This window comes from Alligator mississippiensis, chromosome 2 (genome assembly GCF_030867095.1).
Source record: "Alligator mississippiensis isolate rAllMis1 chromosome 2, rAllMis1, whole genome shotgun sequence".
Lineage (NCBI taxonomy): Eukaryota > Metazoa > Chordata > Crocodylia > Alligatoridae > Alligator > Alligator mississippiensis.
The window spans coordinates 134,292,515-134,317,724 of NC_081825.1; the positions used below are offsets into that span (position 1 = coordinate 134,292,515).

Below are 25,210 nucleotides of genomic sequence, written 5' to 3' on the forward strand. Positions count from 1 at the left end.
CCAGCATGGCCTCCTAAGGTGAAGGGGACGGGGGGGGGGTTTATTTTCTTCTCCGTCCCCTCTCCCACTGGGGGTCCACTGCCGCTGCCTCTGCCACTCACCCCTGGCCAGGCAGGCCCCGGCTGGGGTCCTGAGGGAGAAGGGAAGGAGGGGGGAATAAACCCGCTCCCTGCCTGCTTTGCCTCAAGGGGTCATGCTGGCCAGCGTCTAGCCATGCTACTGCTCCTGCTGCTGGAGCAGCAAGGGGGGAGGAACCCTGATGGGGGCAGCAGCCTCTGTCATGGTAGCACAAGCCTCTTTTTGGCGGGGGTGGGTGGGGGCTCTGCTGCCTGTGTAGTGCATGGCCAGATGCCAGCCGGCATGGCTGTCTGAGGTGAAGGGGGCAGAGAGGAGGTTTATTTCCCCCTCCCTCTCCTCTACCTCCAGGGGACCCCAGATAGGGTCTGCCTGGCCGGGGGTGAGCGGTGGAGGTGGCAGCCAGGGCTGGCAAACCCTGGCTGTGGTCCCGCAGTGGGAGAGGGGATGGAGTGGGGAATAAACTCCCACCCTCCCCCTTCACCTCAGGGGGCCATGTCAGGCGAGCTGGCATCTGGACATGCTCCCACCCCTGGAGCGATGAGTGGGGTGTGACCCTGACAAGGGCTGCTTCTCCCAGCCAGGCAGACCCCAGCTACAGCCCCATGGAGCAAGGAGAGAGATGGGGGAATAAACCCCCTCCCTGCCTCTGTCACCTCAGGGGGGCATGCTGAGCATGCTGGGCATCCCCGGCTCTGAGAGCAGAGGGACAATTCCAACCCTGCTGTCTGGAGCAGACAGCACTGCTCAGCCCAGGGCTGCAGAGCATGCTGGGATGCTGGGGGACTCTGATTTAACTTGAACTAGGAAGGGGTGTGGGACAGATGGTCCATAAACCAATTTGACCTCAGTCAGTTAAGTGTGATACTACATTCAACCAGGTTTACTTAAACCAGTTTTGGCCATTTTGAAACTGGTTTATCTGCACTGAACTTTTGTTCTGTTACAGGTTTTAACCAGTTTCTGATCTCTTAAACCGTTTATGTGTAACTTAGACCATTATGTAAATGTTGTCCTTACATGATATGCATCTGTACAGAGTAGACTGGATCTATAGTTATGTCAATAGGACTATTTTGGTGAGTGAAATTATGCATATGTTCTTGTTTTTTGTAGAACTGGGGTCTTAGTTAAGCCTAGTGACTCTTCTTATAAAGATACCAGTGGGGAAAAAAAGTGGCTGACTATCCCTTTAAGAGTAGGTTGGTTTGTATAATTATGCTCCACCCTCTTTGCTGAAAGGCACAATGTACAACCCCATGCACCACTGAGGGTGCATTGAGCCTTCTGCTTGCATTGTAAGCGTCTTAGCTTTTCCTTCTCAGTGTACACCAGTCCTTGGTAGCTATAATACTGTATCTGATATGTCATATATATATATATCGCTTCTTGGCTTCTTGTGGGTTAAGATCAAGTATAGGAGTATCTGAAGTCTAGTCTAGGATGGAGGATGCTTGCCTGTAGTATCTGGAGACATCTGAACCCCAAGGCCTCTGGGCTTGGGCCTGCTAGTAGGATGCCTGCCAATGGATTTGGGAGCATCTGAAATCCCAGAGTGATAGGTTTGGGATGGAGGATGCTTGCTGGTTGTAGCACCATACGTGGTGTTTGGAACGATTGAGTTCTGCCTTCTTAATCAATAATTGTTTTAGGAATGACTGAGTTCTGCTCAATCGATATGATTTGGAACTGATTTGGCTAATTTGACCTGGAATGAAAAATATATATTTTAAAAAATGTAAGCAAAAAGCACTGCATTGATTCTGGGAGGGAATCTCAGATTTTTGGGATGTCAGGAATCACTAGGAAGGGCGAATTAAAAATGAGTAAAGGAAGATGTTATAGTAGCAAAGAAGGGGTTCTCAGAGGAGGGGACCAAAGACTTCTCTAGATGTTGTTTTTATAGCCCTTTTTCTTTCAGCAATGTGGGTTTTTTCTCATTTATTTCCTTTTCTTCCATTTAAGATATGAATTAAAAATGTAATCAGAAGAATTCAGCATGGTGATAATAACTTGAGGGTGTTTGCTGTTACTTCTGCATTAACTGTATGCGGGGATAATAAACTCCACAGGACAAGGCTTCAGGTGTATTTTCAGTAAATAAGTTGGCCTCTGACCTTAGAATGTATTCAGAATGGGATAAGGTTATTACCCTTTAACCAGGAATCCCCTCAAGTTGACAAAATACCCAACATACTTCCTGTGCTTTTTCAAGATGAAGCATTGACAGGTGTAATAAGAAGCAAAGGTCAGAACTGAACAAGACAGTAGGAGGATTAAATACATCTTAGGATTTATATCAAACAGGCCAAAAAAAAGGAGAGAGAAATGAGTAAAATTAAAAATATTGCTGGCTTTTTCAAGTTCCCCATCTCCATCATTGTGTAACTGAGAAGGTAAATCTAGTCATTAATCTAGCTGCAAACTAGGCTTAGGTATTTGATCAGTCAAATACAGTTTGGTCAATCGACCAGTCAATTGGGCAATAATTGCGCTTCCCTGTGCTGCACTGCCCTCTTGCCAAGCTCCTGGTGGCAGGTTGCCTGGGACTGCTTGGCTGTGAGATGCCAGGTGCTGGGCACCAGCTGTCAGTTGCACCAGTGCAGGGAGTTGCCTCACAGCAGGGAGGCATCCTCAGCACACCCTCCACCCAGACCGCAGTCCTCCATAGCAGGTATGTGTTATCGGTTAAATAGTTAACCAGTATAGTTAGAAGAGTTTAAATGGCTCAGTTTTAAAACAATATTTACATCCCTAGTTGCTATAATCACAGAAAGCCTTCCTATAATACTTGACCAATCTTTGACCAGTCCAAAATATGCAGTCAGTTGACTGGTCAATTAACAATATTTGACTGGTCAATTGACCAGCTTGCTAACCTTATTGCAAACAGACGTTGCACTTGTCTCCATCAAAATGTTTATGGTAGCACAAAACCCATACAAATACATGTGCATGCTCTTGTCATGCTACAAATACCTCAAATTGTCTGTGTGACAATTTGTAGTAATAGTTTGTGCTGCCCTTTTTTGGAAGATGTCTGTTTGCTTATAGTGTGAGAGTGTGGGCAGCTGGGGGCTGCTTGCATTCTCCAGCCACCCTGGACATGTTCCTGAACTTTCAGGGGCCTGATCCCTCAGGGGTGTTCTCAGGGTGCATGTCTGCAAGTGTTCCCCCACTTGTAGATGAGGTATGCAGCAGCATGAATCATGCACCAAGAATGCCCTTCAGGGTGATTCCTAGGGTGTGCGTTTCATGTTGCCGCACTCTGGATCAGGGCATGGTTTCCAAGCACGGAGGAGGAAACCTCCATGGAAACCTGGCGCTTATGTTTTTATGCAGCAAATTAGAGACTGACTTGTCCTCCAAGTAATTTATTTACTGTATTTACCTGAATTCAAGATGACATATTTTAGATGACCCTCCCCCATAATAATTAGTATATAGAGAAAATGGCAGTCCCTTGTGGTTCAGTGGTAGAATCCTTGTATACTACACAAGAGACCTGGGTTCAATTCCCAGACACTTATACAGCTGCAGCCATGGCGGTACTAAACATCTGGGCTCTGTCTGTTTTTTGGATTCTGTCTCAGTGGCCTAAGGGGAGAATGGAAGGTCTGGGCAGCCTCCACTCCTCCAAAAATTCCTGCCCAGGAATATGCATTGAAAGTCTGGGCGGCCCTCATGCATACACCATGATCCAGGGGGATTGAAAGTTGCCACATATAGAAAATGATAAATTTATTGTATTTGTGCCTGTACCCTCTCCCGCATCCTGTGTCTGTCTCCTGCCACTTGCCTCGACCCCAGTTCCTGTCTCCCCACAATTGTACTTGCCCTCCCCCACTTCCTGCTCCCCGCTGCTGCTTGCCCTTCCATGCCTATGCCTGACCCCTGCCACCTGTTCTTGCCTCCTGCCTGCCCTTCCTCCCCTCCACCCCACATCTTGCATCACTCATCTTCTGTCACTCTGCTCCAGGACCTAGTCTTGGATTTGAGTGAATGTAGTAAAATTGTCTTTGACATAAGAAATATTGCTAGGCATTCCCATCAATGGCTAGAAAATGGTTATATGTGGACTCCTGTGTAAGAAGTGAAATACTATGTAGTAGCATAGTCTCAGGAACACTCCAGGACTTACGGATCATCCTATATTTTCATCCCATGCTTTGTTCTGGTGGACATAAACTGTTACTGGCTCATATTGGCTGCAAATGACCCCCGCTGCCGGCCCGGTGCTCTGACTAATCTGAGCCAGCATTCCACTTGTTCCCTACCTGTCTCCACCCAACCCCTAGTTTGCTGCATGAGGGGTAACCAAGGCTTCCTGTGCATTAATCAGTAGTGCTAGGAGGTTGGTCAGAGGAAAAAGTGGGGCTTTATAACCCTGCACTTTGTTGTGTGGCTACATTCGATAGGTCATGCTTTGCATTAAATACATCTGCTTTAGTTCTATCACTTAACAAACCAATAATAAGCAACCAAGCAGAACCAACAGTGTAGCTTTTCTGCTTCTCATCTGTTCCCAAGCAGACGGTAGGATGCTGCCTTTTATATATTTGAACTTAATCTCTCCCCTGATTTCATAGGGCATTATATCAGGCCCAGAGGCTGGAATGCTCTGCCATTCTGCAGTTTTTTCATTGCTGTTCCTCTGATGCTGTAGTTGTCTCACACGAAGCTAAGATTTAGTGCTTTAGTTTCTGTTTTCTTTTTTTGACATAATATACTCTCTTTTTGCACAGTGGGAAGAAATTGGTGAGGTGGATGAAAATTTTGCTCCAATACACACATACCAAGTGTGCAATGTCATGGAACAGAACCAGAACAACTGGCTTCTGACTAGCTGGATCTCCAATGAAGGGGCTTCCCGGATTTTCATTGAGCTCAAGTTTACTCTGAGGGACTGTAACAGTCTTCCTGGAGGCCTTGGGACTTGCAAAGAGACTTTTAACATGTACTACTTTGAATCGGATAATGAAGATGGGAGGAACATCAGAGAAAATCAGTACATCAAGATCGATACTATTGCTGCTGATGAGAGCTTCACTGAGCTAGATCTTGGAGACCGAGTTATGAAGCTGAACACAGAAGTGAGAGATGTTGGTCCTCTCACCAAAAAGGGATTTTACCTGGCTTTCCAGGATGTGGGGGCCTGCATAGCCCTTGTTTCTGTGCGAGTGTACTACAAGAAATGCCCTTCAGTTATTCGCAACCTGGCCCTCTTTCCTGATACCATCACTGGAGCAGATTCCTCCCAGCTGTTGGAAGTGTCAGGCTCTTGCGTAAACCACTCTGTGACTGATGAGCCTCCCAAGATGCACTGCAGTGCAGAGGGGGAATGGCTGGTGCCAATTGGAAAATGCATGTGCAAGGCAGGTTATGAAGAGAAGAACAATACGTGTCAAGGTAAGGCTTTGTGGCAGTATACAACATGTTCTGATACGCTTACTAACCTGGCAGACCTGCTTTCACAGATGTTGGTGGGTCCTATCCATACTAAGATTTCTCTGCACTAACTTAGTAGCTTGCTGGATCTTTCAAGTGGGCACAGGTATAAATTATTCCTGCTCCTGATGCAGCAAAGATTTAGGGGGGTGGCTCCAGTCTGACTCTCCCTTTAAATTAGCACCTGTTGCCCCTCCCTAGATACGCTACTGATAAGCTGTGAGATGTGCGAGAGCAATGAGAACGTATACAAGTGGTACTTCTTGCTATTAACTGTGACTGAGGGGAGCAGAACCTGATAGCTTGCTGAGGTTTTATCTGAGATATTTCTAATGATATACTACATTTATATTTTTAATATTTATATATGACACGGGGTTTTCTGAGAATGATAGTTTTGAAGGTTTTCTTTCTCTCTGGTAGGCTATTGATTGGAAATGTTAAAGCTTGTTTTCAAAGTAATGATGTATTTTATATATGTACATTAATGCATATTTCTATCCAGTTTTCTCGAAAAGCAAGAAGAGAGATTTCATGAGGGGAATTTCCCCCCCACCCTTTACTTGTAGTTATTTCACAGTTGCTGCTCAGCAATTTAAAGTTAAAACAAAATCTTTGGCTTCAGTCCTGCAACCACTCCCACAGGTGCTCAGTTTTACTTATATGAACAGTCCTTATTGAGATTTCTGTCTATAAATACCCATCTTTTCTAAGACGCTGATACTTCAGGGAATTTGTGCTCATCAGCAAAGTATCTTATAAGAGAGTATCTAAGTAAGCCCCATATAAAAACAATTTATACGCTGCAGGAACGTAGCCTACTGTATTACATGCTTGTTTATAAAAATTGCACTTTGGCTTTTAAGTGAATTATAGGCAGTTTATAAGAAAATATTTGGACATGACATGGAAAAAGGGATATTTCCAAGCAATTTGCCTTTTGCTAGTGGATTTGGGCATTATTGTTATTGTTGCTGCTGCTGTTATTAGCACATCATAATTTGATTGTGCCTATGCCCTTGCAGTTTGCAGAGAGTCTCAATCTGCACACAGGGGCATCTGGTTCTGTTTTCCCCCTGGTACCTGGTTAATGGCCTTTGGTGTCTTGAGACCAGGTTGCATTCACTCCATACCTTCCTCAGATCGGAGGGAATTTGGCATAGGTACAGAGCGTGGGATCAGTGCCCAAGCTGGTTTCGCTTTGGACATGTGTCAGCCTGTAGACCTGATTTTTCAGCCCTTGATGACTCCAAACTCCACTGAAGTCTTCAGGCAAACCTGATGTCCCTTCGGTGAGGTTCCAAGGATTATAGGGAGCAGATAAGTTTATTTAGAGAAGCCTTTTGCTACAAAGAAACCACAGAAAACATTTCTACCAGCATGTTTCTCTCTAAACAAAGCAGATATTACAAGCGCTCTTCTGTTTTTATTTCCTTTGCATTGATTTAAAAATCTTCCTACCCAATATGGGGGAAGATATGTCTGACTTAATATTTGGCGCAAGATAAGGGGAACAGAGTAGCACTAGCTGTAACAGAGGAAATCTTGATTGCTGCAGATGAAGAAATGTAGCCAGACATACTGACAAAAATCTGCTTGGCTGCTGCTAAATATAAACAGCCCCAGAATAGCCAGCATTGATTGGGTGCAGTGTCTAGTTTGTAACTCCTGTAAGCTGTAAAAATACTCAGCCCAAATGGGCACTTCCACTGGTTATCAAGCTATCGGAGTCCCTCCCGTCCTTCAAGTCTCCATTGACTATTTGAGCTGCAACACTCTCTTGCTTCAGATCTTCCTAGGCTCCTGTTTGCAACAGCCATAAAAGTTATCTAGACTTAGAGTTACTGATTTTAAATGTCCACAGCCTGGAAAAGTTGCACAAGGCCACAAAGAAGTTACCGACCTGACAGCACTGAGATAAGAACTTGTGAGAGGAGGGGTGGGGAAGGGAAGGACTCCTATTCTGCTTTTACACTTTTGTTTTTTAGGGCTTAGGTTAGGTGCTGAAGCCCAGTATTCAAAAGTCACTTAGGCATTGGATTCTCTTTAGATAAATGTTTTGTACCATTTATAAATAGGTCTACTAGGTATGTGATTTTCTTTTCACCAAATAGGTATACTGATAAAACCCCTTGTGTAGTTGCAGCTCCAGCCATAGAAACATACTTTAGGTTGATATAGCTTGTTCCATTTCCTGTATACGACTAGCTGTACCTTTGTAAGACACTGCTTTACTACTATAACTTCCTCCATACTAGAGCAGTACTACTGCTTTAACTGTAGCGGAATGGATAAACTAGTTCAACACGTGTGTAGACAAACCCGAAGCCCCAATGCCAGGCCAATGGGATTTAGGATCCTAAGTACTTAAACTGTAGGCATGAATGTAGAACTCGCAATATCCTACACCAGTGAAATGTTTCCTAAATGATTGATGCTATGTAGGAAAAGGCTGCACTTTGTATCCATGCAGTAAAATCAAGTAAAAATGGAACTTGGGCGCCTAAGTCACTTAGACACTTTAGGAAATTGAACCCTTCAACCTCTGAGCTTAAGTGTAAGCATGAGCTTTGGATTCCATAATGCATTTCCAATGCAGAAGAACCTGAATGTGTTTGGTAATCATTCTCCTGTTAAGATAACATTCACGGAGCTGTAACATCTCATCTGGACAATAGCAGGCTACATGCTTTTATTAGGGATGATGCAAATCTCACTTACACTCACAAACATATGGAAACAATTGAAATCCCTTCTGCCTAAAAATCATTAATTGGCAATGATGTCTTTAATTCATCATCTTGTCATTGAGTGACTGTATGAAAGAGGCACCGACAGCAACAGCTGAGTAATTTCTATCATTCGAGACAGTCAGGCGACAAATATGACATGGCCTAATCTCATTATGTAATTCAGTTAATATTTCAAATAACATGGGCAGTCAAACTGTATTTATCTAACAAACAAAACTTCTTGTATCTTTCAGCAGCCAAGCTCATTTATCACCTACTGTTATTTGATAACCAGTGATGAATTGTGACTGCTTGGGAAAACTTTCGTGAAAAACCCGCGTGTGCAAGGCTACATTTTTATGTGGATAAATAGTTCTGCATGCATTAAAAAAAAAATAAAACAACCACTCTCCATGTCCTTGCATTGGCTTCCAGAGTTTTGACACAGAACAACGTTCAACTGATGGCTATTATTTTTGGCTGGCTTATGTTAGCAGTGTCTGAATGGGTTCTTTAAAGCATAACTGATAAATCTTCACTTATCTGTAACACTAAGTTTTGGGTTTAGTTGGTACAGGTCTCCTTGGGTACTGCTTTTTGACACACAAGGGGCCAGATCCTAAGCTGGTATGACCTGAAGTCTCTGGTGCTACACTGATTTATCTTAGCCTAGAATCTAGCTCTAGAGACTATTTTTTGTAATTTTATTTTTCCTTATCTGCTTCCTGTTTTCTGATCTCCTTTTCTTATCAGCTATCTGAATAGCTACATTTACTGTAACTGCAGTTTTGGACTGAATACAAGTCACTGAATACATAAGGGCTCCCTCTTGGGGAAGTTATATTGGTAGCTGATATTCCTTGAAAAGTGCTTCAGCAAATCTGGTTCACCAGATCTGTTCTCCTTCATGCATTCAGCTTTATCTTCCCGTTTTAGTGACAACAGTAAATTTTTATATTACTTCTTATTCCTTCTAAGCACTATAGAACCAACAAACATAAAGGGGATGAAGCTGGATTCCTTTCCTTCTTATGTGTCATCAACAAAATGAATTGTCTAGTAAGATCCAATTATGCAGCCAGTCAGTTACACCTGTTCAGCCCCTCTGGTAACAATGGGGATGCACAGCTGTTATTGAGGCCTTAATCGGCCTGTACAACCTTTATTTTGATACACGAGGCAAAAAAAAATAAATCCCAGTTTGACTTTCAAGTCCCATGTTGCTTGCAAAGCATCTTTTTTTCCCCTTGGAAACTGAGAAACAGGATGGAAATTATTGAAATGCTATGAGCATGAATTCTGGAATGCCAGGCAGAATCATGAGAATAAAAAGAAGGAAAAAAAAGTTAAATTAGTTAGAAAAAAATGGAAGAGGCAGCTTATCAATTCAGAACACAATGATCTTTTTTCTAGTTAGCAGGGTGTACTGTTGCTTTAAGAGGCATCAGGCAGTGGTAGAGCGGATTGTAGTCAACTGAGACAGAAATGCACTGTAATTACAGACAAATACAGGATATTGCAAAATAATGGGAGAAAATTTAAGCCAAATTTTACTTTAATGTTAGTCTTTACTAGGGAGGAAATTTGGAAGTTGGAGGCGGACAGAACATTTTGTGCTTTTAGAAAAGAATTGCTACCAGAAGAAATATTTTGTTGAAGAATTTTTCTACAACTAGGAATTATAATATATTTAAACAGCTTTATTTTCTTGAAATATGATCTGACCAGTTGTTGTTTCATTGTTTCCAAAGTCAACTTGCTGAAGCACTTTTTTTTGCTTGCTGTTTATTCTCGCTTTGAAATTCACACTAGTATTTGCCAAAGAAGATCTACCTTTACTCAAAGAAACAAAGTTCACAGCAAAACGGTGTTGACAAATTTCTCCTTTGGACTTAATTGACAATAGTAACCAAATTTACACAGATCAAAGTTTACCTTCTGAATCAACTCTCACGTGATGCTGTTGCTAACTTACTCAGCCACAAAGCAAAGTTACTAATCTTCATAAGACTATGGCACAATGGAACAGTTATTTGAAGTGGTTTTTCTAGAATGGGAGTTACTTCTCTTTTATGAAGCGGTATAAAGGGAATGAGCGAAGTCATGGCCTTTGTGGTTGAATTTGGGGAGAGGGGCACAGAGATGGGCAGAATGCTTCCAGTGATGAAGTAGGACCATGATGTGTGTAGCCTTGTGTGAAGAGGATGGAAAGAAACATAACATTCTGGGTGAAATCCAGGCCCCACAGAAATCACTTGAAGTTTTGGCATTAATTTCCCTATGGCCAGGGTTTCCCCCTCTGCCTCCAATGCAGGAGTGAGAATGGAAAGGGGGAGCATTTTCTCCCTTCTCTCCATATCTTTCTTGCACAAGCCGCATCTGGTAAATTCTGGCTTTAAATTGTTGATTATTTTGAAAGCTGGAAACAATGAGGAATATACATGACAGCACAAAATCTTACTTGTGCTGTGGGAGAATTCTCATTTGGGACTACTCAAGTGAGTAAGATGAGCATAATTTTACTCTAGAGGTACAGGGGAGAGCAAGCAAAGTCCAGGGGATAAAAAAAGCTCTTATTAATTGTTCTACTGGGAGGTGATTACATAGCAAGAAAAACATTGATGGAAATATTCAGTACATGGAAAATCCTGAATTCGGAAATAGTGTTGATACTATAGGGAGTTATGTGCCCCTCATTCATACTTCTGGTGCATTTTTCCTGATTAAACCAAAATTGGCTGGGAGTATAGCATATTAGGTGTTCATATAATTACGAGCCAAAGTGTCTAATTTTAATTAAGCATACTACCAACCAACATCAAAGTAACTGAGCTCTTCGTTGTGTAGAGTGCATTATATTTTTCCAAACATGAAGAAAAGTACTTGAATGTTGCATTTCAGAAAAATTCAACAATAGCAGTTGAATGTTTTTTTTTTTTAAATCAAAAGTGTATCACAGCAGGACTGATTAAATATTGCTTTCTCTTTGTTTTATTTTGTACATGAATAGGACATAGTTATGGAAAGTGTAATTTGAGTAAGCACGATGTCATGCTTTGCTATAATGAGTTACCATTTCTGTACCAATTTAGTTAGTAGGCTAATAACCTCTAATGACTTTGAAGATTTCTTTTTCATTCTGCAGAGGTACCTTTTGAACCATTACTTTGCCTAACTTAACCTTATTGTTGTTCCATGCAATCTCATTGCTATGCAGTCACCTCCCAGTAGGACACTTAAGAAGTGCTTTTTTATCCACCAGACTATAGATTGAACAATAAGATTACAAATAAGTGAAATGAAGGTGGAAAATTTACTTTGCAAATCTGAATTGCAAACATGTTTATTACTTATTCAGAAGTTAATTTACAATCCCCAAATGGGGGCACATTCTAGGATACAGGTTTGTTTACTTGTCCCTAGATAAGTGACTTATTTTTAGTCAAATCCTAATCCTTAAAGAGGCTGTGGTAAAGGATTTTTGCTAGAAGTTAAGATTCTATATAGATAATCATGGCATGAGGAAAGGGACATAAAGAAAAATATGTATTAGTGGTATTGCCATCCTGATCATTTGACTGCATTGAGCTGTTTTGAAGTGACTTGCTTGTCATTTACAGCTTCAAGGACAATCTTATTCCACTAAATTTATATCAGGCATTAAAACCAGTCATACGTTTGCATGTTTTGTTCATAATAAGGCAGATTTTCACTTTTGTGTTTCTCATTATGGTAGCACTTAGCAGTAGTTAATAATGTGTTGACATTTCAATTATAAAACTTCCTCTTCAGGCCTTTTGTCCTGCCCATTGTATCATTCTTTGGGCTGACATTTGTGGTTGAGATCCAGACTCCCTTCACGTGAACAAGAGTTCTCTGAGATGAATTTCACTGGGCCAAAATATTGCCTGGAAAGTACAATTTTGCAGTTCACATGTTATTTCTTTTGCACAAAACTTTGCTAAATGGCATTATACTACAAGTGCTTTTGGAATGAGGACTTTGCTGAAGTTAATGGAGCCATGCCAGTTTACTTCATTCAAATATTGCTCATTTTTACCGACTGAAAATTTATCCCAGTTAAGAGATGACCTCATTAAGAGTGGCACTTAAATCAGGATTAACATTCCTCTGTTTTATTCCCCTTGTGCACTGTTGTTTGTTGTTAATATTTTATTGGAACAGTTGTAGTGCCAAGGATCCTCAGTCTTTAATAAATGACCCTATGGTGCCAGATGCTGTACAAACAGAAATTTAAGACATGTACATAGATTTAGAAAAAGGAAGCTAAGTCCCTTCTTATACAGTAACTTTGGGGAGATCTTGGAGCTTTTCACACCTGGATTGTCTGCACATTAATACCTAAAACTAGTTTTAAGCACGCATTAGGCAGCTCAGAGTTACACCTCTCCAGAACAGGATTATCTCTGATCCACATTACCCAAGTCATGTTAAACTAAGGTGTAGCCAGATTAGGCTATTTCAGTGTAAACACCCCACCTGTCCTCTCTCCCCTGCTGGCCCAGATTGGTTTGATTTATACCCCATGTGCCCCCCACACACTCTCCCCAGCACCCCAGATACCCCCTCAGCCCAAAGAAGAGCAGCAGCCTGGCAGTGGTGGCAGTGGTGGCAGCGGCTGGCTAGGCAGGTTAACCCTTTCCTGCCTGCTTCCCCAGGACAGACAGTACAGGCAGCCACAAGTAAGTGTTGGCGGTGGGGGAACCCCAGGGATAGGGGGGAACCAGGGAAACCTTGGGGAACATGGAGGAAATATTGAATGGGAGGGGGGGATTCTTACCTTTCAGTCCTCCAGGCCCCTGCTGGCCTGAAGTTAGACTGCTGCAAACTTGAGATAGCACTAACACCAATCAATATTTATGCTGCTCACAGTGTAACAAGTAACAAAGCCCTGAGAGGACTGTCCATATTCAGAACCAATTTCCATTTGCCAGACTTGCCCATTTTGGCTCCAGAGGCATTTATTCTTCAGGGAAAAGAATCAAGTTTCAGGAACTAGGGCTTGTGGAGACTATAGATTGCAGGAAGGAAATATAATAGTCAAGACAGAGAAAGGTTTTCCATAGAAATCATATATCAGAAGCCTGACCAGGCAGGTTTCTGGTTCATGGTCATAGAAGAGAAAATAAACATGAGGTAAAGTGTAGAGGCAAAAGTAAAAATTGTATGTTAAATAAGATAATAGTGGGTGCACCTACACAAGATGCTTTACTTCCCAATCTAATGCACAGTAAAACGTCACTGTCTACATGTGTGCATGTAGATGCTCACTGGGAGAAAATTGCTTCAGGTTAGCCTAGACAGCAGGGGTCCCCAGAGGGCGAGGAGAGCTGTTCCAGCTTGGCAGAATGCTACCTGCCAGCCATGTGGAGAACGGGACCCGTCCCAATCTCTGCAGGGCAGGGAAAGCTGTCCCAGCTTCCAGGCACCTGCCTCCCAGCCACATGCAGATTGAGACCAGCCCTGTACCCCATGCCAGGCCAGGGCCGGCACCCAGGGGAGCCTGGAGTTCCCTCTAGCTGCTGCAGGGGAGAAGAGCAGTCCAGGAGCAGACCTGGACTGAACTTCTCCGGACAGGAGCAAATTTGCTTCTGACGGATTCACGTTCAGATGCACGAGGAGGTGCACAAAATTCAGGCACATAAATTGCACATGTAGATGTGCTCAGTGTGTGGGCTGCATTTGGGACTGATTTGTGAGTTCTTTAGTAGCATGCTTACATTTCAGATTAGTGATATTTTAGTGTGGTTTGAGACTTACAAATAGCAATTCCTGGCTTTCACATAGTACTTTTCAACAATAGGCCTCAAAGCACTTTAGAAACGCAGTCAGTATTGTTACTTCATTTCACAAATGGACAAAATGAGGTACAAAGAGGGAAAGAGAATTCCACAGGGTCTCCCAACAGGGAGTAGGCAGAGTTAGTTTTAGAAACCAAATCTCCTGAGCCTGAGTCTGGTGCTCTAGCCAGAAGACCACACTTCATTTTTAATAGCTTTGAAAATGTAAGTTAAGGTAAATCAAACCAAATATACTCTGTATACAATATGCGAGTGCAGAATCACGGGTCTAGGACAAACAACATTACTTAAAATTCTTTACCCTTGTGGGTAAATTTCCTAGTTTTGCGGAGTTTGAATGTTGTTTAATATAGGGTGTTTGAAATATACCTATAACTATATATTTAGAATATGAATTGGAGAGTACATTCTTCCAAAATATGAGCCAGTAGTTGCTTATTTAAATCTTTTCTTATTTCTCTAAATAAACAGCTTGACTCTCAAAAGAGCCAAGCCCCAATTAGCTCCCACTACAATCAATGGGAGCTGTTGGGAAATCAGCACTTTTGATAATGAAGCTGTTTACTTTGCGACAGACATGCATATTTTGAGCTTGATTCTTACTTGAGCTCAAGTCCCTTTACCTGTGCCTTGGCAGCATGAAAGAATCTCTACCTATTCCTGTGTATAGGTGAAAACATATACAATATCCTACATCACAATACTTGTCTTCCCTGTATGCATGAGTAAATGAAAGATATAGTGGTATAAAACAGGTGTCCATAGGACATCAATGGTGCAGTTACTGTGCCTTTGAATTAGGGTTGTTGTCCACCAAGTGAAAGGACTGCCTGCTATGTAGTCATAAGGGCTTCCTTTGTGACAGTACTAATCCTACTAATAATATATTAGATGTATTACACATAGTTGGAATCGTCTGTTATCCAGCTGTAGCAATAATGGAGGTCATATCATCGTGTTCTGAAGCTGTCTGGAAAGGAAGCTTTTTAATTACTGCAGAGTGAATGGAAAATCTGTTCCCTGTGAGAGTGGGAATGTGATAATTCGTTATTCAGCGGAAGCACCCTGTGGTCTCAGCTTCCCAGCCCTGAGTCACTTTGCAGGTAGCCTGCTATCCAGACTGCATTAGAGGCATGACAATGGACTTTGTTACTGCTGGAGCTCTGTGCTAGGGAGATGATCTGTGCTTGTCAGAGAAAAGCCAGTGATGCCTTGAGCTTGGGATAAAGGCCTTTGTCATATTAGAGTAAATCAAAATCAATCAGTTGCGTTAATGACTAGGAGGAATCCATGGCGGGCAGGCGGGAGGGATTCAAGGTGATTCCTGTGACAGCAGCATGGGTGGGACTGTGATTGTTAATTGCAGGGTCCTGGAACATCTTATCTACGCTCCCAGCAGTCTCCACATACCACTCAACAAAGAGGGAGACGGAGCATTGCCACACAAAGCATTGCGAGCAACACTGGGGTATAAACATTACCAAGAAGCTCATCACTGCCTTGGACAAACATGGAAAAGTCGTATTTATTTTCCAAGGTTCCTAAGGCAAGGCCTCACTCCTGCATGTGCCTTCTAAGAAAATCAGTTAAATGCAATATTAGTAAGAAGCTTCAGCAGTTGTTTGGACAAGGGTTGTTTGGGTTGTGTTCCAGAACTGTGAGAATTTTATCTTTGCCGTCCTGTGCTGCCTAACCCCTACCCTCCACCCCCCAATCCCAGACCTTTTATTATATTTTACCAGAGTGATTTATACATTTTGCTGCTTGTGGGTTATCTAACACATCCAAATAGAAATAGCTGGTTTGGGCTGCAGAGCTCTGCCAAGAGAGGTGCGTGCATCTACTGTAGTATGTAAATAATCCTCTTTCCTTATGCTTTTGACTTACCCAGTTTCCTCAGTGAGACTCAGATAAAAGCTTCTTTTTTCTTCCCTCCTGCTCAAGATGGGCTCACATTATTTATTTATTTTTAAAGATTTTTTTAGGAGAGCTTTTACATTTATTTTTGCTCTCACAGTTCAAGCATGATTTAATATGTCAAAACTAGTTTGCTTAACCATGCCTGATTGTCTTACATACTTCCACTAAAACAGGGCACTCATCTTTCCAGGCATACTGCTGCCCAGACAAATGAAGTGTCACAACAGTTAGGACTTGTTCTAGTATTGTGACAACAGTAGGTTCCTTTGACAAAGCCAGGAGCAGGCATTTAGACAGCAGTAATGTCAACAGACATATCTCAGGTATAAGTGTAGGCACACGTACATGCACACACACACTCACAGGCAAGCTTAGTTTGAGCAACTTTATTGATTATTTGGTTTCGCATAGGAATTATAGTTGCAAACAAGAATTTAGTTACTCCCACAGAAGAAAAAAAGAAACCCTCCTGGTGATGCCTGCTTGGCAATAGACTTACAGGACTAGCACCTTGAGTTTAAACTTCAGATTTATGTGATTGTATAGGGTGACCACACATCCCTGTTTGGCTGGGACAGTCCCAGATTTTGTAGGCTGGTCCTGGCTAGTTGGTCAGAGTTTAAACAGAAATCTTGGAATCGGAGGGGCCTGGGGTTCAGCCCATCAGGGAGGCACCATGGTGCCCAGGTGTCCTGGATTTCCTTATGTTCTCCCCATGTCTCCAACTATAACAGTGGGCACATTCCCTATTTAGTTCTGCAGCATTCAAGTCAGTGGGAGTTTTGTACATTGATTTCAGTGGGAACAAATGCATAAACTATGTAAACCAGTAACTAAAAGTTTTGCTGGCCTGAGAGGACTGCTTGGCCTAAACCTGCTTTCTGTTGAGAGAGATCCATTGGGTGCCAGTTAAACACCGGTTTGAGAAGAGAAGTCTGTAATATAATGCTGAGATTCATCCTCTTTTTCTGGCGCTTGGTTGATTGTGTGATCCTGACTCAATGCAGTACTGAAGTCACTGAAGTCAATTTAAATCTTTTGCCTTGTGGCATCTGGTTGCTTTTCTCTTCTGCATGCTCAGGTTAAATGAATACCATGCATGTTTCATCTCTCTGTCCCCCAGAGGAGACGGAATTTAATACTAATTTCTAAGAGCATGTCTACACTTCCAACTCACTGCAGGTTTTTGTGTACCGCATTAAGTGTTCCACAGCAGCTCTTGCTTGAGTGGTAAGTGTACAGCTCTTTTTTTTGTTTGTTTTGTTCCTCAGTTGACACACTGGCTTCATATCTTTGGAGCCATAGAGCAGAGGAACACTTGGGAATAAGCCCTCAGCATTCTGATCAGACATCCCATGGCATGTTGATTCACTGCTGTGCTATATGCTTTCTGGGATTTTTCATGCTCTGCTTTCTGGGATTTCTGCGGGGTGGAATTCTGAGGCAGGGGGTCAGACAGCATAATCCCATGATTCCACTGTCATCTGTTTCTGAGGCACTGTCTGGCAGTATTGACAGGTGTTCTGATCCTTACAGTGATGTGTATAAACAGATTGCTGGTTGAATATCTGAAGTTATGCCCTGCATTTTAGCAATAGGACAATAAGTGCACCAGGAGAAGAGGCTCAGGATGCAAACAGATGCTTCTGAGCCTTTCTTGGGGAGATGATTTATTCACTGGCACATACTCTCTGGCTTGGCCAGCTAGCACTGGTTGGTGGCACAGGATAGTGCTGCTGACCTGGGATGACTAGCTGTGGTGACAGAGCCGCAGGATGACAAAAGCTATTTTGTAAAATTGGTTCAGAACTTTCCTTGTAGCTTCCTGAGCACTGTCTCATCACACAGACGCATGTGACCATCAAAGCTCACCACCCCTGATTACAGCCATTCAGTTGTTAATCACTTTGGTGTTTTATGTATGTTTTTGTGGAAGGCATTCAGATTGCTGCACCTTTTTGTCTTGTATGTGTTCAGAGGGCGGGGGGGGGGCAGGATTCAGTCCTATATCAAGTGTGATATATGTAGTTTATCAATTACGTTTTATTTCCTTGTTTTAACACACAGCAGGTGCATCTGCATATGCTGTTCTCATGGAGTAATAAACTCTGGTCCATATTGCATATTGCACCGGAGTTTATTGCTCTTGCGTACTGTGTTTGCATGTGCGCCCTGGACTTCAGGATATTGAGCCAGGTTGGAGAAACCCCAGCTGTTAGGTTGCCTGGGGGGGTCAGCCTGCTCCAACCCAGTTCAACATGCTGTAGAGGGGCTGGCTGGGGCACAAGGGTGCTCCAGTGTGGTGCTAGCTGGCAGGCAGCCCCTGCACTGATGCACTCTCGTGCTCCAGCCAGCCCCATCAGCGTCTACACAGTACACATGCATTGTGGTGGAATACATAATTCAGCCAACCTGAAGCAGAGTTAATTAGTTTATGTTGTCTTAATAACACTGCACATGTAGATGCTGAGACTTTACTGCAGAGCTAATTAGGCAGCTCCACAGTAAACATCGCATGTAGATGCTCCCTGCATGTGTGATTTTGATGCAGTGCTTTTAATATAGTGCCTAGTTTGAGGGTCATTCTGAGGATGTTGGGACACTGATGTTACATTATAGGCAATAGACTCCAAGTCCAAGAGCTCTGAAGGATTTAAAACAATGTCTAATAGTACATCAGGATGAACTGTATTGGCATAAAGAGAGAGAGAGAAAATGAGTAGTAATAATCTTGTGCAACTCAGAAGTGTGTGCGCTTGGGGAAGGTGTTTTTTCTCTCTATTGTCCAGTGATCCTCTTCCCCCGTCCACCTCACTTTTTCTCTCTCTCTCTTTCTCTGTCATAATCAATAATATTTTATTATCTAAAATAAAAGTGACATCATTAAGACACACCCATACTTTGTCAAACCTTGCACTGCTGTCATTTTTGTAGAGAAGGAGTTGATCAGGCAGGAGAGAAACCAGTAAGTGCTATGGTAAGCAGGTTTGATGCAGGATGCAGTAAGCTTTTCAGAAGTAGGTTGTGGTATGGGGTTGTTTGGGTTAGATTTTTGGCTATGTAAATCATACAGATGACTAGTAAGGTAAATATTTTACCAACCCCAGAAACAAGAGCTGATGCTGTGGTACACATTTCTAAACAGGTTTCTAACGCTTAAGCACTTCAATTTAAATATTTGGTTCAGGGTTTTGCACTGTTATTTTGATCAAGCAGTTGCAGTTTGCCAATCAGAAAACAACGCCAGCCAAGGAAGGAGAAAGGCTCCCAGAGAATTTATTTTGTCTCTGCTGGGAGATATTTTAACTACTTGACAAATCTGGTCACTAGCTTTTTGTGTGTTGTTCCCATAGAAGGTGTTTTACAGCTGGAGTCTGGAGTACACACTGCCTCTGAGGGCAGACTATGGCTCTGTACTGTTCATCTGAGTCCAGGAAACAATTCAAGTGAAAGCTGTGCAATAATGTGTAGGTGCTATATAAAGTATTAACGGGTATAGCAGTGCCAGGATTTCTTACAGTTCAGGTATATATACAAGACCAGGTGGGCTTCATCTAGTGGCCACTTTCGTCTTCCCTCTGCTTCCAGTGGTGAGAGGGGCAGAGCTGCGGCACATTCAGTCAAATCCTGGAAGTCATCCCACAGCACTGATGGCTAAGTTGAGTGCTGTGATGAAAGGGGACCCATTCCAGGGTATAGTGGCAGTGAGGCCATTCTGTCCCTCTTAGTGCTCAATTAGGACCCCTCCATCAGCTGGGGCAACAGCTATGCCATTTCCACATCCTCCCCCAGCTAGCTTTTCCTGTAATTGGGAGGCACAGACCTCTTGTGTGGCAACTAAGAACTGTCCTCAATCTGTTTCAGGGAAGCATGGGGCTGGATCCAGCCTAGGGAGATATGGTGAAGTGTGCATAAATACACTGATAGCCTGGATCAGAGCTGTGGTCTATCATGCCCAGTATCCTGCCTCTACCAGTTTCCACTCTAATCCCACAAGCCACCAGGGATGCCATACACTGCATGGGTGTGTATCTGGCTTGCTTTATTGACTCTCCCAGTATCTGCCTTTTCTGTGGACAGAGAGATCCTGGCACATGCCTGCATTGAGTGCTCCAGGCTACAGCCCGTCCATTACCTCCACAGAAACCTCCTCCTGAGGTTTTGGCTGACCTTCTCCCCATACCTTTTATTTTATGCACTCCCCATTCATGCTCCCACCAAACCTTGGGACCTCCTGGTCAACCTCCTCCTGGCTGTGCCTAAACTTGCCTTGCACCTGGCCGGTGGGAACACAGGCAACTGTGGGACTGTTCTGCTATTCCTCTGAGCTTGTCTCTGAGGAGAGGTTCATTTGGCAGTGTCCATAGACTCCTTGGACACATTTAAGGGGTGTTGGGTGCTGGCTGGTGTTCTCTCCTTGGTGCCCCACCCCCTTTGAACCCTAGTTATTAACCTGTGACCTTCACACCCATCCCTCTTTTCTATTTTGTTGTCCCAAGTATTGTATTACTGTGTGCTTAGACCCCTTTGAGTAAGGGAGGTTTATAGTTTCCTGGTGGGCTTAGGCCCACTGACCCCATGCAGTAAATAGGTCTGCATCTGCCAATGAACTATAACAAATGCCTCAGAGGAAACTCTATGAATCTCTGCAGTTATAGCGTAGCTTGCTTCCAGGGAAAGCCTCCTGCAAAGGTCTGTATGCTTTCTTTTGAAAGATGTAATCTGACCTTAGAGGAAGCACAGCCATGCTTCTTCTTTGCCTAATTCCAAATTTAATTGACTCCAGACACTTTTGTAGGACATGGGTGTCTAAAAAAGTTGGTGGATTCAGATGTAATCTCTGCTTCTGCGTGCACGCAGCAAGCTCTACTCATTCACCTTGTCAAGGATAGATCCCAACAAGCTTTGCATCATGTACTTACATGCCACAAACTATTTGTATGGAACATGTGAAAAGAAAACATGCACATGCAAAACATAATTTATTGAGCAAACCTTTCTGTTTTTGCAAAATCGATTTTTACGGGTTCCACAGTATGGCTCCCAGATGCAACTGGGAAAAGTGTCGGGCCACATTCAAATTAGCCTTATTGTTTCATAATATCTTACTGGCGTACAAGGTTAATTAGTACCATGGGCAATATGCATTATTCATCACAGCTATCAGGCTTTTACTCTGTTGGGTGTCTATGTGCTGCAGATTGTTTCATTTCCAGGAACAAATCCTTGATATACTATTGTCAGATTTAATCCTGCTGAATCATATTTGTAATAGATGAATTACATCGGGAGCTTTGCATTGTCTGAAAACAACATTTTAGGTGCCAAAAGAAAACTTGCACTTTTAGGTATGAATATGGAAGGATGTTTTTTGGTTAAAGCCTAGACTTCTTAGAGCTCATGATATACAAGTTTATTTCATTAACTCACCTCATTCTTGATCCTCAGAGGTCGTCCACTGGTCCAGCTTCACTGAGGTTTACTGTGCAAGGCCACTTTATACCAGGATTGGATCTCATGCTACTATTGCAGGTGTAAGCTAAACAATTCATGCCGTTACTGTGGCATTTTGGCTGCTTACAGTAACCCACCATCTTCAAGCAATGATAGCGGTTCTTTTTTAACCTTGTTCTTCCTCCTGGAATGTGGAAATATTGCATGTCTGTCTCTCTCAGTAATGTTAAAGTCTTTTCTGAGTTCAGAGGTCAAGTTATTAGCATTACCTGATACCAGTGTAGCTTTATGAGTCATCCAGCAGTGGGAGTTTTTTTACTATGTTGTGATTCATGTGATCCTTCCTTCCCCCAGAGGCAAAACACTTTACTCTGCAGGGTTCTGCTGCTTTGCCTGACCCAGTGTCCAAAAATCTGAATCACTTCCTACTTCCCGAGGGCTCAGTGCAGCAAGGTGCTGAGTATCTGAAACTCATGAAGTCAGTGGAATGTACTGTTTGGTCTTGCAGAATTAAGCCCTACATTTGTAAGATGCAGCAAGAAGTCTTCTTTCAGTACAATAAAGCTGGCTTTTTTTTTCTAAAAGGAAAATATTTGAAAGGCCTTTTGGGAGTTTTTTTTCTCTGATATTTTCTAGTTCTGTGTCTGAAGTTTCTCTCTTAAGCTGCTTTCCAGGGGAGGACACGAACAAATGACAGCAGTTCTCTAATTAAAAACCTGCTCTTGGTAAACTGCATACGTCTAATTAAAATATATGCTCCCTTGTGCATACATTTGAAAATCAAGAGCAGGCCTTCACTGCTCCTGGAATCTCTTGTCATTGCTTATATTGTGGTAACACTTACGAGCTCTCCGTTGAGATCAGTCCCCCCTAGACTAGGTGCTGTACATGCATGTAGGGTGTGTCAGCACCGCATGGCTGGCAAGTCTGAGGATGAGGGCTTCTCAGACACTCCTGCTCACATGTGCCAAAGCTGCAGTTGTGGAAGGGAAGTTATTTTGGGGTGTCCTTTACAGGCAGGCTCAAGCACATAGAGGACAGGTGTGGAGAGTGACTGCAGGAGGATGTTTCCAGGTTTGAGCAGGGGCAGGCAGGGAAGGCTATAGTGGAAGGCAGCCTAGGTCTCAATTTACAATTTAAATAGGAAACAGATTGAAGGGGAAACAAAGGCACAGGGCAGAGGAAGGGCTTCCTGCTAGAGCCGGGAGTGGGATCCAGTCTCCCACTGAACGCCGTCCTCACTTCAAACTGCTTATGAGCAGTCTCACAGAAACGAGTTGTTCGTTGGACGCTTGTCCTGCCTACTCCGCACCTCAACAAGAGTTTAATTTTTGCTTTCTGTTTTTTTTTCCTCTTGCACTGAACATGAAACAGGCATAGAGAACAGACCTGCTGCAAAACGTTGTCATGTATGAAGGCTCAGAAAAGTTTGCACTTACTTCAGTGAGGATTTTGGATGAGTAAGACCCTCCAAATTTGGCTTTAAGTCACCTACATTAACTAATTGTTTTTTGTTATGATTGTTATGGGATTTTTGAAGATAGTGTATTCAAAACTACAAGTAAATATCTTCCTGAACTCTGACTCATTTCCTTGCTGCCTGTCTTGGTTCATATATGTATTGTTTTGAGTTACTGAGTTTCCTTTTTATTGGAAGCTGAGCTCTTGTATTAAACAAATGCAATGCTTCTAACCTACTATGGACTGAGACTGGGAGGAATTTCAAACACAAGATTTTGCGCTATAACACATAGCGTAGCTTGGATTTTTCCAGACTGAAGAATGAAAATCTACTGTGATGGAAGTCAATATTACTATGGATATTTATAGATGTGCTCTGGGAGGTGGAGGAGGGTAAGCATCATGTGTATCAGCATCCCCACAGTGAAAAAATGGCAGCAGGGTGCGCCCCACTGCCATTTTTCCAGCTCAGGGGCGCTGATGCATATGATACTGGAGGCTGCTGCAGCATGTTTATTTCCATTCTCAGACTCGATTAATCGAGTCCGCTCTGACTGCTGACAGTGCGTCAGAGCAGCTGCCCTGCATGTGTGTAAGTGCCATATGTGTCTGGAGGTTATAAGAGGGTTTGGAAATGCATTCTTAGTGAGTACAGTGATTGAAAAGAAAGGGAGTATATTATTGATTGAAGGGGTATAGTTTTTTTATTGAAAGGGAAGCTAGACTAGCAGTAACTATATGTAACCTCTGAAGTGTAGTTGGAGTTTCTCAGACTGATATAAAACATTGAGCTGGCTTCTGGCTGCAGATAGTCAGTGGAGAATTCCCCTGGTGGAAAGGAACTCACTGCAAATTCAAGGCCAGAGAAACCAATTCCTGGGCCATCCACTTTCTTACAGGGGTATGTCAGGGGAGAAGGAAGGCTGTCGGCGATAAGACAAGTAAAGCTTTGCCCTGCTCTATCCATCCTCTTCTGGCTTGAGGATTTCCGTGACTTTGCATGAGTGATTTAAATTAGAGTAACATCTAGGCTCCATCACCTATGCCAGGTTAAGACAGGACAAGCCAGGGACCAGTAATTGATTCTCTGATATCTCTTCCCCTATTCTCTCTGCCAAGCTGAGCATTGAATTGATTTCCCCATCAGTCCTAAAGGCTTCAGTTGGAGTGCTTGTGGCGTAACGTACCATTTGAAGGAAACATACATAAGAACCTGGTGCTGGAGTTGAAGGTCATAGATTCATAGATGTTAGGGTCGGAAGGGACCTCAATAGATCATCGAGTCCGACCCCCTGCATAAGCAGGAAAGAGTGCTGGGTCTAGATGACCCCAGCTAGATACTCATCTAACCTCCTCTTGAAGACCCCCAGGGTAGGGGAGAGCACCACCTCCCTTGGGAGCCCGTTCCAGACCTTGGCCACTCTAACTGTGAAGAAGGTCTTCCTAATGTCCAATTTAAATCTGCTCTCTGCTAGCTTATGGCCATTATTTCTTGTAACCCCGGGGGGCGCCTTGGTGAATAAATACTCACCAATTCCCTTCTGTGCCCCCGTGATGAACTTATAGGCAGCCACAAAGTCGCCTGTCAACCTTCTCTTGCGGAGGCTGAAAAGATCCAGTTTCTCTAGTCTCTCCTCGTAGGGCTTGGTCTGTAGGCCCTTAACCATATGAGTGGCCCTTCTCTGGACCCTCTCCAGGTTATCCGCATCCTTCTTGAAGTGTGGCACCCAGAATTGCACGCAGTACTCCAACTGCAGTCTGACCAGTGCCCGATAGAGGGGAAGTATCACCTCCTTGGACCTATTCGTCATGCATCTGCTGATGCACGATAAAGTGCCATTGGCTTTTCTGATGGGTTCGTGACACTGCTGACTCATGTTCATCTTGGAGTCCACTAGGACTCCAAGATCCCTTTCCACTTCCGTGCCACCCAGCAGGTCATTTCCTAGGCTGTAGGTGTGCTGGGCATTTTTCCTCCCTAGGTGCAGCACTTTGCATTTCTCCTTGTTGAACTGCATTCTGTTGTTTTCTGCCCACTTGTCCAACCTGTCCAGGTCTGCTTGCAGCTGTTCCCTGCCCTCCGGCGTGTCCACTTCTCCCCATAGCTTTGTGTCATCCGCAAACTTGGACAGAGTACATTTCACTCCCTCGTCCAAATCGCTGATGAAGACATTAAAGAGTATCTGTCCAAGGACCGAGCCCTGCGGGACCCCACTGCCCACACCCTTCCAGGTTGAAACCGACCCATCCACCACGACTCTCTGGGTGCGACCCTCCAGCCAATTCACCACCCACCGG

At 43.3% G+C, this 25,210-nt stretch overlaps 1 protein-coding gene across 16 annotated transcripts in view; it reads left to right on the forward strand.

The window, feature by feature from the left end:
- EPHA5 (EPH receptor A5) overlaps window positions 1-25,210 on the forward strand; it is a 365,570-nt gene that overhangs the window by 67,467 nt on the left and 272,893 nt on the right. For all 16 annotated transcript variants that reach the window (XM_059722183.1, XM_059722189.1, XM_059722186.1 and 13 more), the window contains exon 3: window positions 4,821-5,484. In XM_059722183.1, coding sequence (XP_059578166.1) covers window positions 4,821-5,484 — 664 coding nt within the window. The remainder of the gene's footprint in view (window positions 1-4,820; window positions 5,485-25,210) is intronic.